The sequence below is a fragment of the Tauraco erythrolophus genome, chromosome 9 (assembly GCF_009769465.1).
Source record: "Tauraco erythrolophus isolate bTauEry1 chromosome 9, bTauEry1.pri, whole genome shotgun sequence".
NCBI lineage: Eukaryota > Metazoa > Chordata > Aves > Musophagiformes > Musophagidae > Tauraco > Tauraco erythrolophus.
This window is the reverse complement of record NC_141473.1, coordinates 28,815,598-28,830,111: the sequence shown is the minus strand read 5'-3', so window position 1 is coordinate 28,830,111 and position 14,514 is coordinate 28,815,598. Positions and strand designations below refer to the sequence as shown.

General features: G+C 38.6%; 1 protein-coding gene across 1 annotated transcript in view; it reads left to right on the top strand.

Moving 5' to 3' along the window:
* Positions 1 to 1,335: 1,335 nt before the first annotated feature.
* RASGEF1A (RasGEF domain family member 1A) overlaps positions 1,336 to 14,514 on the top strand; it is a 52,323-nt gene continuing 39,144 nt past the window's right edge. The window contains exon 1 of the mRNA XM_086616415.1: positions 1,336 to 1,356. Coding sequence (XP_086472541.1) covers positions 1,339 to 1,356 — 18 coding nt within the window. The 5' untranslated portion in view covers positions 1,336 to 1,338. The remainder of the gene's footprint in view (positions 1,357 to 14,514) is intronic.

Here is a 14,514-nt window from a genome sequence, read left to right as displayed (position 1 = left end):
TTCTCCTCAATCATCCACTTCTCAGATCTCTAAACACACACGTCACTTGTAAAGTCAAATCCTTCTTATCTATTACTATTGTCCATCTCGGATACCATGCCCCATGCAAGCTTAAATTAAATGTATTCTACTAGCATATAACCACATCCTTAGCTTGTTACCTTCCCTTTCTAAACTACTCTTCCACAGTTCCCCTATGGAAATGCCAGTTCCATTTCCATAAAAGTACGTCATCATCTTTTGCAATCACTTTCACACTTTCTTCTTCATTTAATTTGCCAATTGCCCAATTTCGCTAGTCTCCTTATTTCTACATTCTTATTTAAATTTCTCTACCTTTATACAAAACATAATACAAAACAAAACAAAAAAAACCTCACTGCTGATATGCTGTCTTCATCAACTACAAACTAACATTACCTACATAGAAAATTCCTTTTGGTATTTCCTGATTTGCCTCTGCTTGGAAGATTTCATGCTAGAGACATACATGGAATAGAGAGAATTCCTTCTTTCTTATTATTTTACTTATCAAGAATATAATATCATTTGGGAACCTGATTCAGGTTTCCAACCAGAGCACATCTAGTATTTCTTCTGTATTATTTAATTGAGCTTCTGAATAAAATTTGGTATACTGTGGACATTACTGTGCAAAAATCAAGTACAAAGAATGGTCAAATGAAAACTATTTTTTTTAAATGAAAAAGTCAAGAAGTTTCACTCCAGAATGCTATTTCTTATTTCAGATTTCCATAGAAAACATTGTAAACTATTTCCACATAGCTTTGAAAGAATTTTATATTTTCCCAAAAAAAGATCATCAAATTAAGACGTTTGAGAGATGCTGCTCTAAAATAATATCAAACAAAAAAACAGAATTCTGGAGAAATTTTAGCAGCAATGACATAAGAAAGCAACCAGTGAGAAATGCCTGCCCAAAACCTGCTTCCTTTCCTTCGCAACATCTGTGCACTGGTCTTAACTAGCATGTCAGTTCCTATAACCCTATGTGTAGAGAAAACAGTCAAACAGCCTTGGTTTCGCTATAGCTCAAGAACAGGAATGGAAGTTCCCAGTCACCACCCAGCAGCCCAGCACATGACACCTACGTAGCGGAAGGCTGAGACTCAGAATTTCCTCTCGTGCACTACCCTCCGCGGAACTTTTAGTTTTTCTGGGGTATAACTGTAATGGAAAACACAGGGCTCACCGCAGTCCCCGGCACACTTTGCCTGAACACAGACGCGAAAGAGCACTGAAGCAGCTCTTTGCTTCTGCGGTAGCATAAAGCAGAGACAGACTCCAGCGCGTGGGGTGGCCCAGCTGTGAGAAGATATGGTTCTTGAGACCCCGGTAAGTTTTGCACAGTGCTGTGCTCTGTTCTATCTATTGCCATGTGCTGCTGGTGTTTTAGGAGGCATGTATGCCTCTGAGCAAACTACAGTGAGAGCATAGATATGGCTACTGCAGGGATGGCGGAGTTCAGCCGTTGAGAGATATCTAGCCATGCCTGATTCAGTCAAAGTCATTTGATACTACATTAAAGAGAGCAAATTTAAAACTGTGATATAGTTTATAAATTCACTGGCTAGTCTGTGAATTATGTCATACTTAGATCGTATGTAATGAATTGATACCATCCATAAGGAAGATTGTGTTGTGGTGGCTTTACACAATGCTGTTGTGGCAAAATGGAAACACAGCCTGATATTTCATGTCACGTGATACATGCTTTTTTTTTTCGTCTTGAGTGGTATACTAGAAAAGACAGAAATATCGATTTGTATGAATATTCACCCAGTGAGATGGTTTCAGCATTGTGCAGGCAGGTTTGAAGTGATGCAGTACACTGAGAAGGCCCTGAACACAGAATCAAAGTTGGGCTTTCCAGGGACGTTTGAATTTGCCTTTTGGAGTCAGCCCATCCCAAACTCAGGTGGTACTCCCTAGAACATCAATAATAGAGTTTCAAATATTTGAGTCAACAACAGGTATTTTGTCTCAAAGATTTCATTCTCAGTCCCTTTTTTTCCAAGTTAATTAATTAAACAAAGAGCAATAACAACACTGAAATTTCAACAGTAACAGGACATTTGAATCGCAATAGAATATGACTTCTGTTAGCTTATGCAACAGAACAAAAAATATTGTCTGTAAGATCAAAAAATAGTAGGTTTTGGTGTATTACAAATAAAAACAATTAGAAAGTGAGAGCTCTTATTTTCAGACACATAGGATTTACCATCTCCAGAAAATGTGGTTCAGGGGTGTTTTGAGTATAATTTCTGCTAGATCAAAAATGTTATCCTGGTACCTTACAGGGAAACAAGTATTTCTGCTGCAGCAAATAGGATCCAATCCCTCACTGAGTTTCTTGGTCTGGTGAATTTAAGCTTTAAGTGGATTGGTAGGGACCTGATGCACATAAGCTGTGCAATCCCTTGAGAAACGATTTTCAAATTAACTAATAAGATATTGCACTGCTTACAGCTTATTAGACAGAAACAGTGAGCAGCAATACCACGTAGCTACTATGCCTGTGATTTAAAAGCTGGATTTAGCTGTCATGTCCATAATTCTTAGTGCGTTGGTTATGTAAAGGAGTAGGTGAGAGGAGGATTTAGTTTCATATTAAGGAAAGTAAAAAGGCTCTACAGAATGTAATTGCAGGATTAGTAAAAAGTATAAGGCAGCTTTGCTCCACTATTTACATAGCAAGGCAATTTATGGAAATCCTCATATATAAAACTTCAATAATTGAAAATGAGATTCAGAAACAACTTGCTCTTAAATTAAAGGACATCCAATACAATTTTTCATGTTAAAATATCACGTGTAGAGAAGAACCTGGTAAATTTTCACAAGATATTTTAAAGGTTATCTCCCCAAGGAAAAGGAATAAGATACAAGAGCCTCTTGAGGAACATTTTTAGTTATGATAGTAATATCCCTGCAAGTTCCAGATATCCAAATAATAGCTTACATGTTCACAGAATTTCTATGCATGAGAACATTTTGACAATAATTATCATTCATCCTGAGGTGGAAAGTTAAGGGTAAAGGGACAGAACAAGCAAATGCCTTGAGAATAACCTGGTAGAGGCAGTATCACAGTGTGTGGACAACACTTAAGAACAGAGAAACTATAAAGACGAAAGATGAGATAAGTCAAAACATGCAGGGTCTCAATTAAACTAGCTGGGCATAGAAGCTAGAATGATTAGAACTAAGGACAGAAACTGTCAACTTTGGTAATGATACATACAATCCTGAGCACAGAAAATGAGGTTATCATAAAAACAATCTTTGGCAAAGCTGCCACCTCAAAACTAGAATGGAACAAAATTTTGAGATTGCACACCAGAAGGCATCAGTGAAGACTACCAAGATAGCAGACAGATTTAGGATAAAGAAGTTCTAAGGGAGCAAATTACAGGACAAAAGAAGTAAAAGTCACTGACTTTAGTTCCATAGAAATGTTATGTACTGGTGGAACAAGCAATCTAGTTGTATGAGACTGCAAAAACGGGCAATTCAAAATAAAATGTAAAAACATTATAGAGGACTGAAGTGAAAGGGCTTTGCTTGGAATACATATAAAGGGAGCAACTACCTCTTTCTAACTTGTGAAACCAATTTCAGAATCTTCCCACTGAAACAGAGTAAGTTACCGTCTCTTAATACAGATGACATGTTAGAGGAGCTGAAAATGTAATAAATGCATAAACAGTTCACTTGAAAATGAAGGTTATTAAAATAAATATTTGATGTTTGACATGTAAGTAGGGACTTCTAGTTTCAACCTGTAGCTGTAATCATAACGGAGTTAGATTACCCTTTATCACACAGCCATCCTTGCACAAGCCCTTGCACAACCTCTCTTCTGTCCTAAGGAGACACCAATCAACCTCGCTGTCACATCCCATTAGGAGCAGAGCTGATAAAACGCACTGGGATTCCAAGGTGACATAGCTTCTTTCATTACTTTTGTCACAATATTGATTAGATTAGGTCTGAAGTCCTTCTTTGGCCTGCTACTGACCTATCACATCTCCTGGGAAATTCTTCAGAGTGGAAAACAAAACTGAAAACGACTGGAACGATAGAGATGTTCAAGATGGTTATAGCTCATGGCACTTGCATAGCTGCGCAAGTGCTGATTTTTACTAACTATGCATCCTAATCCATTAATCCCAAATGTAATATTTAGTTGTTAAATTATCTTCTTCACAGTGGTTAGTCTAAGAGCATGAAAATAACATATCAAATATTTTTACTTCTGTCACTGGAGTAAATAACAACAACATGGTCGAAAAGTGCTGCCTAGCTCATTTCACCCATCAAAAACTTAGAGTAAATAAAGTACAGGTAGTTCGCTCTCTGTGGAGCCTTATATACATTGTCTTCTGCAGTACATTTAGTTTTAGATACTGCACTGCATACAGGATCACTGATGATGTTTCAAGTCAGAGAACTGTGCGACTGAGCCATATGGCATTCAGCTAATCGTAGCAGTCAATAACTAAAGACCCCCATACCTGTTCTTAACATTTTCAACAGGCTTTACTTATTGGCATTAAAGACTTCTAATATAATACATTCATTAATATAGCCTTTGTATGTGACACATTTGACAGTTCTGAAGGCACAAAGGACTACTCTAAATTGCTAAATGTGTTTTTGATTTAGACAGAATAAAGATTAGAGGGATTTTTTTTCTCCTTTTTATGTATAAGGTCATTTTCTCCTCTTTCACACATGGGCTACTCCTACAAATACCATCAGTAGGTACATCTGAACTACAAGGAGTCTGAGCAATAAGTTCAGTAAATGTCACTCCTTTCTCTATGCCTCTGTCTCCCACGTATAACACCCACTTCTCTGACAGCACCAAAACTATGGTTTGATTTTTCTTTCCTTCCAAGTGTTCCCTCCTCCTCCCCATCTTCACATAGCTTTGCAAAATACAATAGCTAAACAATTAGCATCCTATAAGTAAAATAAACATTCCTATCTGCAGTAGGGAAATTGTAGCACATCTGTCAAACTCGGTAACACCACCTGAGACAAGACAACACACACTACCATAGCCTGGGAACCACAAGCTCTAGTGAAACAGCTTCCAGACTTGCTTCTTGTATGTTTCAATGGATAAAGCAGCATGAAGCAAAACAAAAATTGTGTATTTCATTCCAGTTCAGCATAACAGAACATTGCATCTAGATCCTGTACTTATTTCCATTAGAGTAGAAAAAAACATACCACGGGGGAGGGGGAGAATAATCTGGGATTTTCTTCTACATAACACGTTATTACCTAAACGTACCTATGATAATATACGTTGCAGCTTGCTACTTTGATCTTTTTCACAACTGCTAAACTTTCTTCAAAATTAAGTCCAAAAAATTCTTTCACCCTGTTCTTAAACTGGTCATGTTTTTTCTCACTCAGAAAAAAGGGAGTAGCGTTTCTTTCTTCTAATATAATCCTAGCTTTTTTTTCTTAATAGAAACCTTTGGTATATTACTGAAAGATTTGACAGGGTAATTAACATTCTACTGAAAAAGACTTTAAAAATGAAGGGGGAGCAGTGAAAGAACAATAATTGATTATGGATTCAGTTTAATTAAACTTGCCTTAAATATGCTCTAAGATACTTAAATTGAAAGAGATTCCTCTATCTATAGCCATAAAGATTACTCCAAGCTCCAAGAAACTCAGGCAATGTATCTTCATGCTTTGCAGAATCTTGCCTGCAGGTTATTACTTTGCAGACTTCAATTAAGATTCAGTAACAGCTTTTCCATCCAAAAACTATGGTTTGCACCTTGAGAATGTGGAAGAACTAATCTTCTGAGGATTGCCTAGGAATAGCAGATCATTTTTAACGCTCTAAGGGCTGAAAATTTTGCAGAGAGGTTTCAGCCAGAATAAGATTTTTCCTTGGAAGGGTACAGGTCATCTCCCAAAGAAAAATGTTTAGAAGATAATTTCCTAAATTGTCAAACAATATTGTCTAACCATGTTACACTTATGCCCTTGTTCATACCATTAACATAAAAGTGGTACAACAGCTGCACCCCTCACACATTTTAAGATAAGGAAATCCTGAGCACAGACTGAAAGGAAAAAGTGACCATTCCTCAATATCATAACATAAAATTAAAAAAAAAAAACCACAAAGATTTTTGGTGCACACAGATATTCTTGTTTTAAGCATAGCTATTTATTTTTGCCCAGAATAGATCACACAAATCTAAGAGGACGTTTGTCTCCACATCTGTGAAGAAAATAACTTTTGACAAGTTTTAAATGACTTTAATGCTTTAAGGTCAAAGATTATTGCACACTCTACTTGGCCTTGTCCCACTTCCTCGTTCCTACCTCTTCATCCTCTTTTCTGCATTCCTTCCTTACACTTAATACTTTCCCAGCTCATCCATGTCTCCTGCTGTGCCCCACTAGCATGTACCTGCTCTCTGCCTTATTCCCTTCTCCATATTCATCTGGTCATGAGACACAGCTGGTTTTTGTAGCTTTCTTAATGACATTCCTCTGCTATCAGTTGCTGGCCTATTCATTATCACTGCTGGATTTGGTTACCAGCAACAGGATTTATTCCCATTTCCTGCTTCCCTTCACCAGCCATCATCTTCTGGTCTAAATGAAGAGATGCACTAGACCCGCACACACAAGCCTTTACAAATCTCCAGCTCTGTCAACTGGTAGTTTATAATCCAGAAAGAAGAAATATTAGCTGAATGCTGAGAGTTCTAGCAGTGTGCAGATCACAGACTGCAACAAAAATGGACTGTATGGACCAACCACAGCTGGTTTTGTTTGATGGTTTCTAATTTCTCTTTCCCCTACAAGAACAGAAAGCTAAGACATCCTAACCCAGCTGGCTCTAAGCTGCAGGAGTTTGCTACTTTGCAAACTTCAGGAGGAGGCCACAAAAAGAGGATGGAGATGCAAAAAGTAATGTAATTCTTTTGGACTATGCACAGCTTGCTTGTGCTGGGGTGCTCTCCTCTCCCTGGGTGAATGTTTCAGCTGGAGAGTCTAAGGGATAAATGTGTCCTCTGCCCACACTCCCCTCTCATCTGCAGAGGAAGAGCTTGCACATCAAGTTTGAAGAGTACTGTAGAGCATGTAAAAAGAAGTTTACAGGAACCTACTTCTTTGAAATTGCTGACATTCTGGAGGATCAAAGAAGCTTGAAATCTCCAGGGCTCCAGCCTCACAGGCACTTAAAAAAAAAAAAAAAAAATCTCGTAAAAAGAAAAGAAATAGAAGAAGAAGAGAAACTGCCTTTCTCTGTATTTAGAAGTTCATATATTTAAGTCCCTTGAGGAAGGGAATAGGTTAGGAAACTGACAATGAAAAATATCGGATTGAAAATAAGTCTGATTTTCTGATATAAGTTTTAATTATTTTTTTTAAATGGGAAAGAGGTCTTAAAATGAAATCAAAATAATCTGCAAAAGCAATATCAATACAATTTAGTCACCAAAGGGCAAGAAGTTGGGAAAATACAGGCTAGGAATAGTCTGGCCAAAATTTAATTTGTTTTCAGGGACTGCATATGTTTATCATCAGCAATAAGCATCCCATTACAGTTTTTGTCACCAATAACAGAAATGAACATTACTTCTCTTTTTTATGCAAGAATAGACTGTCTTACAACACAGAGTAACTGAATCCTAAAACCAGTACTGTAAGTCTCTCAGTAATATACACAACCATTTTAGCCATTCTAGATTTTTGAGAATGAACTAGAATAGCCATAACACATCAAGGCTAGCATTATTTGTCACATACACTGATGATGTCTGCAGAAGTAACACTGCATAACACATTGCTAGCTTTGATAATCATTTGAAATGAGAAGAGTAAGTCTTCACTGCTTGTAGAGAAGGGAGATGGGCAAGCTTGGATAGCAAAGCAGCAGCCAAACGCAGTAAGCTGAGGTGAGATACCAGCAGATCCCAGGTATCTCTGTGTTGTGCCTAGGTCCCTGGGAGCCCCAAGGACTATGGATGAACTAGAACAATCGCCAGGTTTCTCTGACTTGTGCTATAGAGCATCCATATGTGCTTCAGGACTACAAAAGAGATGGCGGTACTGAATGCTTCCAAATTATAACTGAATCTAGTTTTGACACATTATTTTATAATACCTTCTGCCACATATTTTGACCTTGCTTTTGCCACAGAAAAAACAGCTCTGAAAACAGTGTTTGCATACTTAAATGAGAGGAGGAATTGGTTTCCCCTTACATTTTTCATTTCTGATGGTTTTAAGGGAGGAGTGAGGATGCACAGTAAATAAATAGCTTAAGTTTAAAGAACAGACTGTAAGCAACTAAAGCTTTGCCTCTTGCAAAACTACAGTCAGTGTGATTAATGGTTCAGGAATTATATTAAAGTGCAATAGCTTTCCCTGTAGACTGGTGATACTCAGGAGAAAAGAGTCTGCTTTGAATGAGAACATGAAATTTGATTTGGGTATTCTAAAGAAATAAATAATATCATCTTAATTTAGATAGATCTCTTCACAAAAGTAGCATCTTCTCATTTCGATTACAAATTAAACTGGAAAAAAATTAAATAAAGAAGTCAGGCAGTCTTCAAGTGCACAAAAGAAAGGGAGAATCTGCATGAAGCTGTCCTCTCTTGCAATTAAGAAGAATAAATTCACGGGCACATCATCTGCTCAGCACCTTCCAGTATTGTGACTCAAAACCACATTGTAAAAACCTGTGTATACTGTTAACAGCTCCTTTCTAAAAGGGTGGTTTGTGCTAAAGGAAATGGAGAATTGTCCATGGATTGAGTAAAGAAGGTTTTAGAGCTTCAATTAATGCTGGGCAAACATACAATCTCAGAAACTTTTGGAGTTGCAGATTTCACCCTAACTACCTGGTACTCCCTCACCGTTCAGACCAAGCAACAATAATCAGGCATGTGACAATTGACCTTAATGTTTACAGAACAGACTCTGGCAGGCTACTGATTTGTTAAAGGATACAAGAAAATCCATAAAAATTAAGATTAAACACAGAGTACGCCCACAGACGGATGTGAATCAGCACTACACCAGTGCCCCAGGCAGAGGTGCCCTTAGCAGACTCTTGCCCTTGCCGGTGGCTTGTTAAAGCTGGCTCTTCCCGAAGGCTGCCTTTCCCACTCTGTTCCCATGGCAGCCAGCTCTTATTTCACCACAAGTTTAGCAACTCTTTTCTGCACCACAGTCTCCGATTAACGCCCTGACCCTTGACTCGTTAACCTCAGCAGTAACAGAACAGAAGGCAAAGGCTCACAGCTCCAGATTTTGGAGTGGTTTAAGTAAGGACTTTCCTGTGTGGCAACGGTGGGACTTGCAGAGTTGTTGGCATGAAAAAACACAGGCCTTTTTTACCTCCCTTAGCCTTTTCTGAAATTTAGTAGCAATAAAAAAGTAAATAGGTAACTGATCCAACACAACCTCAAATAATTCAAAGGATCACATTCTTTGCCTACCTGAAAATCCAGAGCAGTTTATGTAACAGTAAACGAGCTTTTAATCAATTCTAAAATAATAAGAATACAGAAGATAAATGACAGTAAGATTTGATTTAGTTTATATTGGGTAGAATTTAAAAGAGCCTGAATGCTCTTCTCTCAGAAAACTGAAATAGAAACACGAGTTTTAAATAAGCTTCTTCTGGGCACAGCTGCAGGGAACAGTTCATGATCGAGCAGTCCTTGAAACAGTCTTGTGCTATTTGCTGTGGGCAAAGTGCAGTTTTAACCGCTGCAAGGAGCTTCAGCTATGCCCAGGAATTTTGTTCTTCATGGTGACCCTAACTGGAAAAAACACTGAAATACGGTCATTGCACCATAGGGGCTCAAATGATCCCCATGCTTCCAGAGGGGGGAAGCCAAGCAAGACCGCAAAATAGAAGTCAAACATTCAGATGAAACCTGGGGCTTGGGATGGAGATGACCAATGAAAGGGTCCAGACCACCCGGGCCTCTCCTTCTAGCCCCACGATACATCTATTGCGTGGCCCAGGCCAGCTGCTTCCAATCCTGCCTTCCTCAGTTGCGCCATACGCAACACGGAGGGGCCGGGCACTGCTGCCGGGACACCTCCTCGCTGCCTGGTTTTGGCAGAGCTGGGCAGCGGGGCCTCAAGGCACTCCTGCAGCACATGTGCACGCACACGAAGCAGTCAGTGATAGGTGTATCGTGAGAATTAACTCGGAGTTTCGGTGGCTTCGTAGAAGTACAAGGGAATACTAGCTACATTTCAAAGCAATGCTAGTGCTAAGCAATCAGAGAGGAGGAGTTTTATGCTTTAAAAGCTTTGATTTATCGATTTTTTCAAAGGGCAGAGAGTAGCAAGCAGGACTGTGAGGCTGCACAGCCCGCTGGGAAGCGTTGGGGCAGGGGCTCAGTGGGAAGGTTGAGCTCCCTAGGCAGGCGAGAGGAGCACAGCAGCCGCCCCGGGAGCCTGGTTACAGGAGCAGTCGGAGGTCACAGCCCAGCCCAAGCACCTTCCTGGCAAGCAGCAGCTCCCTTCCCTGATTTGAAATGATGGCAAGGAGAGAAACGGCTATGCTTGCTAGCATGGAAACAAGCCTGGAGAGCAGAAGCAAACGCTTCCCCTCTGCTGCGTAGGCTGCTGCAGAGCATGCCAGCAGGCACTGCCGCTCAACAGCTGGAAGAGTAGGCATAGGCAGGAGCACAAATATGTAGCCTGAAGGATATTCACCACTGACACTGGGAACAACCGATCGGCTGTTCCTGTGCCAGTGACTGGCACGCCGTTTGGCAGATTTTACAGTCGCTTGCTGCAGTGACATATTTTGCAATACACCAGCGTCTTAACTTACTGCTACAGTACTACTGACCTCCACTTGGGATATCTTCATCCCTATGTTCTCATCCAATTATTTTCAATCCTCAATTAAGTTACTTTAGGCATGAAAGAAAAAATAAACAAACGCAGGAAGCAGAGAAAAGGGAAGCAGTTGGTTGTGCCTATAATCTTACAGCTATATCTGTAATTCCAATCACAAATTATTCTTTTACATGATTGTCAGGCAGAGAAAGCTACTGCCAGCACTTCATAGCCTGTTTTTTTGTACTCACAATATCTATTTAAATTAGCAAGCAATCAGCACCCACAGCAATTAACATCACATACACAGTACTCCAGTTGTGCATTCTCTAGTCATTCTTTTCTCCCATGGAAATCCTTATTGCGCGGGGCTTGTTCCGACAAATTATCTGGTTTTTATTCAAGAATTCTAGGTATTTTTCACTCAGGTTTTCAGTTTTAGTTAGTTGTTGAGGTGTACGTGCTATCAACATAAAATAACAGAGGGAAATTAACAGATTTTTCACTATCAGTTACACATTAATAGAAAAAAGATAACTTCTGAAGTGGAATGGATCTGAAGACCAACACAAGTCTGAATTTGGTCATTCAGTCTGAATTTCACCAATTCAGTCTGAATTTTGGCCATAAGCATTTGCATATTATAATGAGAATCAAAACTGCCTGATGTCAAAGGCACTATCAAAACATAAATCAATGCTCAGCTGCACTGAATCTATCAAGTATACATATCTTATCAATTCCCATTTCTTTTCAATTCACATTGCCAAACATAAAGCATCTTCCCCCATACTTGTCACAGGCAAGGTCATTTATGCTTACACATGTGATCACAGCAGGAGCACTATCAAAACATTGGTCCCCAGACCAAAGTATTATATATGAAACCATCCATAGAATAAAAACTAGATACTTGTTCAACGCAAGCTTGGGACCCATCTAATAGAAATCATTATCTGATGTCTTTCCTCACTGGTTTATTCTCTCATTGATAGTAACTATTCCTTTAACATTATAGACATAGGTTAGATATAGATATAGACATAGTAAAAATTCAGTTTTGAAAAAATGGCAAAGAATGTCTTCCTATTTCTGACAACATGTGGAATGAAAATAGACAATTCCTGATGTGGTGGGGTGTTGAGGTCATATTAATATTTATGATATAGAGTTAGTGCAAAAAAAAGATAAAAATCAGTTAATAAAATCTCCCAAACCAAGCAGATATCATGCTAGGTTAATTAGGTTTTGACCAAACATGAGCTATGTTTCAGGAGCTAAGGGTGATTTTAGCATTTTAGGTGGTAATGTAGTTTGGACTAAAACAGACAAAGCAGCTGTTCTGGTGGAGTTTTGCATTTGAATTTCCAGGGTTTGTTCTAACCACTATAAACTCAAAACAAAACTCAGTTGGTGTGAACTGAAACAAGAGGTTTGAGTGAAAAAACTGTGAGTGAAACCACTGAGCCTGAGAATCAAAACCAATGTTTGGACCTCCACTGCGCACATGCCTGGCAACCCTGACACAAACATTAGTTTTCCTTGCATGTAATTCTAAGCCCAACTAATTTTTTTTTTTTTTTTTTTTTTTTTCACTGAAACCAAGGGTTTGAGGGCCAGGCAAAGGAAGGAATTAATTTGAAATGGCATCTCCTAATCAGAAAATAAAGATCTGAAACCTCAGGATCCTACTCATGCAAGAGGAGGGAAATTACCTTTGCACATTTGGTTTTCAAGATATGAAGGAAAGAAAGAGAGAAACGAAACTGTGGCTGCAGGGGGCAAATTTATGAGAAATGCAAGTTGTGTGGTTCAGGCAGCTTCAGGGAGTGCTGAAAGATTTCAGAAGGTGGACAGATTCCTTTCTCATTAATGAAGGGGCCCTGACTCTAGATCTGCTGAACTCACTCCGAGTGGAAGGCTATTCAGCTCCCTGTTTTGATTGAAAGCATGAGCCTGTTACTTATGAGCTCTTGGTAGCTTTCCTTTTAATAGGAAGCTGGGGGAAGGGGAAAGAAAATGGCTGGAAGAGGAGAAGGAAAGGATGGGTAGCAAAAAACACTGGTAGCTGAACATGAGCCTTCAAGGGATTTGCAGGACAGGACTCTGGGGAAAGGTTAAAAGCTTACAAGGTAAGTGATGCCTTTCCTGGGCTGATTTTTCTTTCCTTGTTGTTCACTGACATGCTAAGAAGAAAACTTTTCTGCATCTTCAATCCAGCCTCACCCTCCTACTTTCTCAGAGACTTACAGTATTACTTATTCTGCTATCATGGAACTAAAAAAATTGCTGATTTTCAATTTTTTTTCCTGGTGGATATCAACTGTATTTGAGTAATGCTAAAAAAATACTAAATAAATGAAATCCTGACCAGCTTTACTGCTTCAACAGGGAACACGCAGCCTGCCGTTCTGAATTGTACACAGCCATGAGCTCTTGTCAGACTTTGTGTGGGCTTGAAATGTTCTTTTAGTCCTTTGCAGCTGAAATCTGAACACGGATCATCACTAAAAAGAAATGAAAGATGATGTTGGGACATTTGCTGTAACTATACAGGATCGCTCCATAAAGTGATCATAAACGCAAGCAGATTACTTAGCTAGCTCTGTTTTGAGGACTGTATTGCCAGATAGCCGTTTCTGTTAAAGTTTACCTTTTTAGACAAAAAAAAAAAACACAAACAGAAGATGAAAAATACTGTTGAAAGAAATTCACACATACTGCAAACACCCATGATAGGTACTTGCCTGCAGGTAAAGAGCAACAGTGTATCTGAATCTTGACATGTACTTTAAAGGAACAGAATCTAAACTCCTCTTCAAATCATTTGGGCATAAGCACCTTTGGTGAATTTTAAGATATTTAAGCATTAAAAAAATCTTAAATAAAAATAAAATGAAACATCATTATAATTATTAGAGCAGCAGCGTAACTGCACTTTCTTTGTAATGTGAATTGTAAAATATCGAATTTTAATGACCTGATTGATGCCTTTAAAAGATAAATATTATAATTAGTTGAATTAGTATTTAAATCTTTCAAAAGCAATGTAGTTACAGAAAATGCTTTAAATTCACTGTTGAAGCAAAAAGTCTTCAGCTGTTTCAGTGTTTGGACCAATCCACAGCTGTAACTTCCGGGAACAGCTATTTTGTTCCTCAAAAGCAAACTCCAGGTTATTTTATCCTACTATGGCATTCCAGATCACTTCTCAGACACCCAACTGAAGATAAAATTTTATTTGTATTCAGAAAATGAGGCATGCATTTACCTGTAGGCTTCCTAAATTAGTGCACAACACTGCACTAATCATAGAGTCCTCTCAGACAAGACTTTCAGATAAAATCCAAACTGCTAATAACTGAGCTCTCTGGCCATACAGATGCATGTGCATTCAGGATCTAGTGCAAAGTCTGATAAAATTCAAAGTCTGATAAAATGCAAGATGACACATAATTTATACAAACACAAAAAAATCACAGAAAAATTAGAGCTAACATTGAAAACTGAGCATAATGGACTTATTAAACATCCTTCTGTTTTATTTTTAACTACTTCAGTATTTCAAAAATCAATTTCAAAAGGTCTCATTTTGGGCAAAATATGAAACCAAAGTATTAAAAA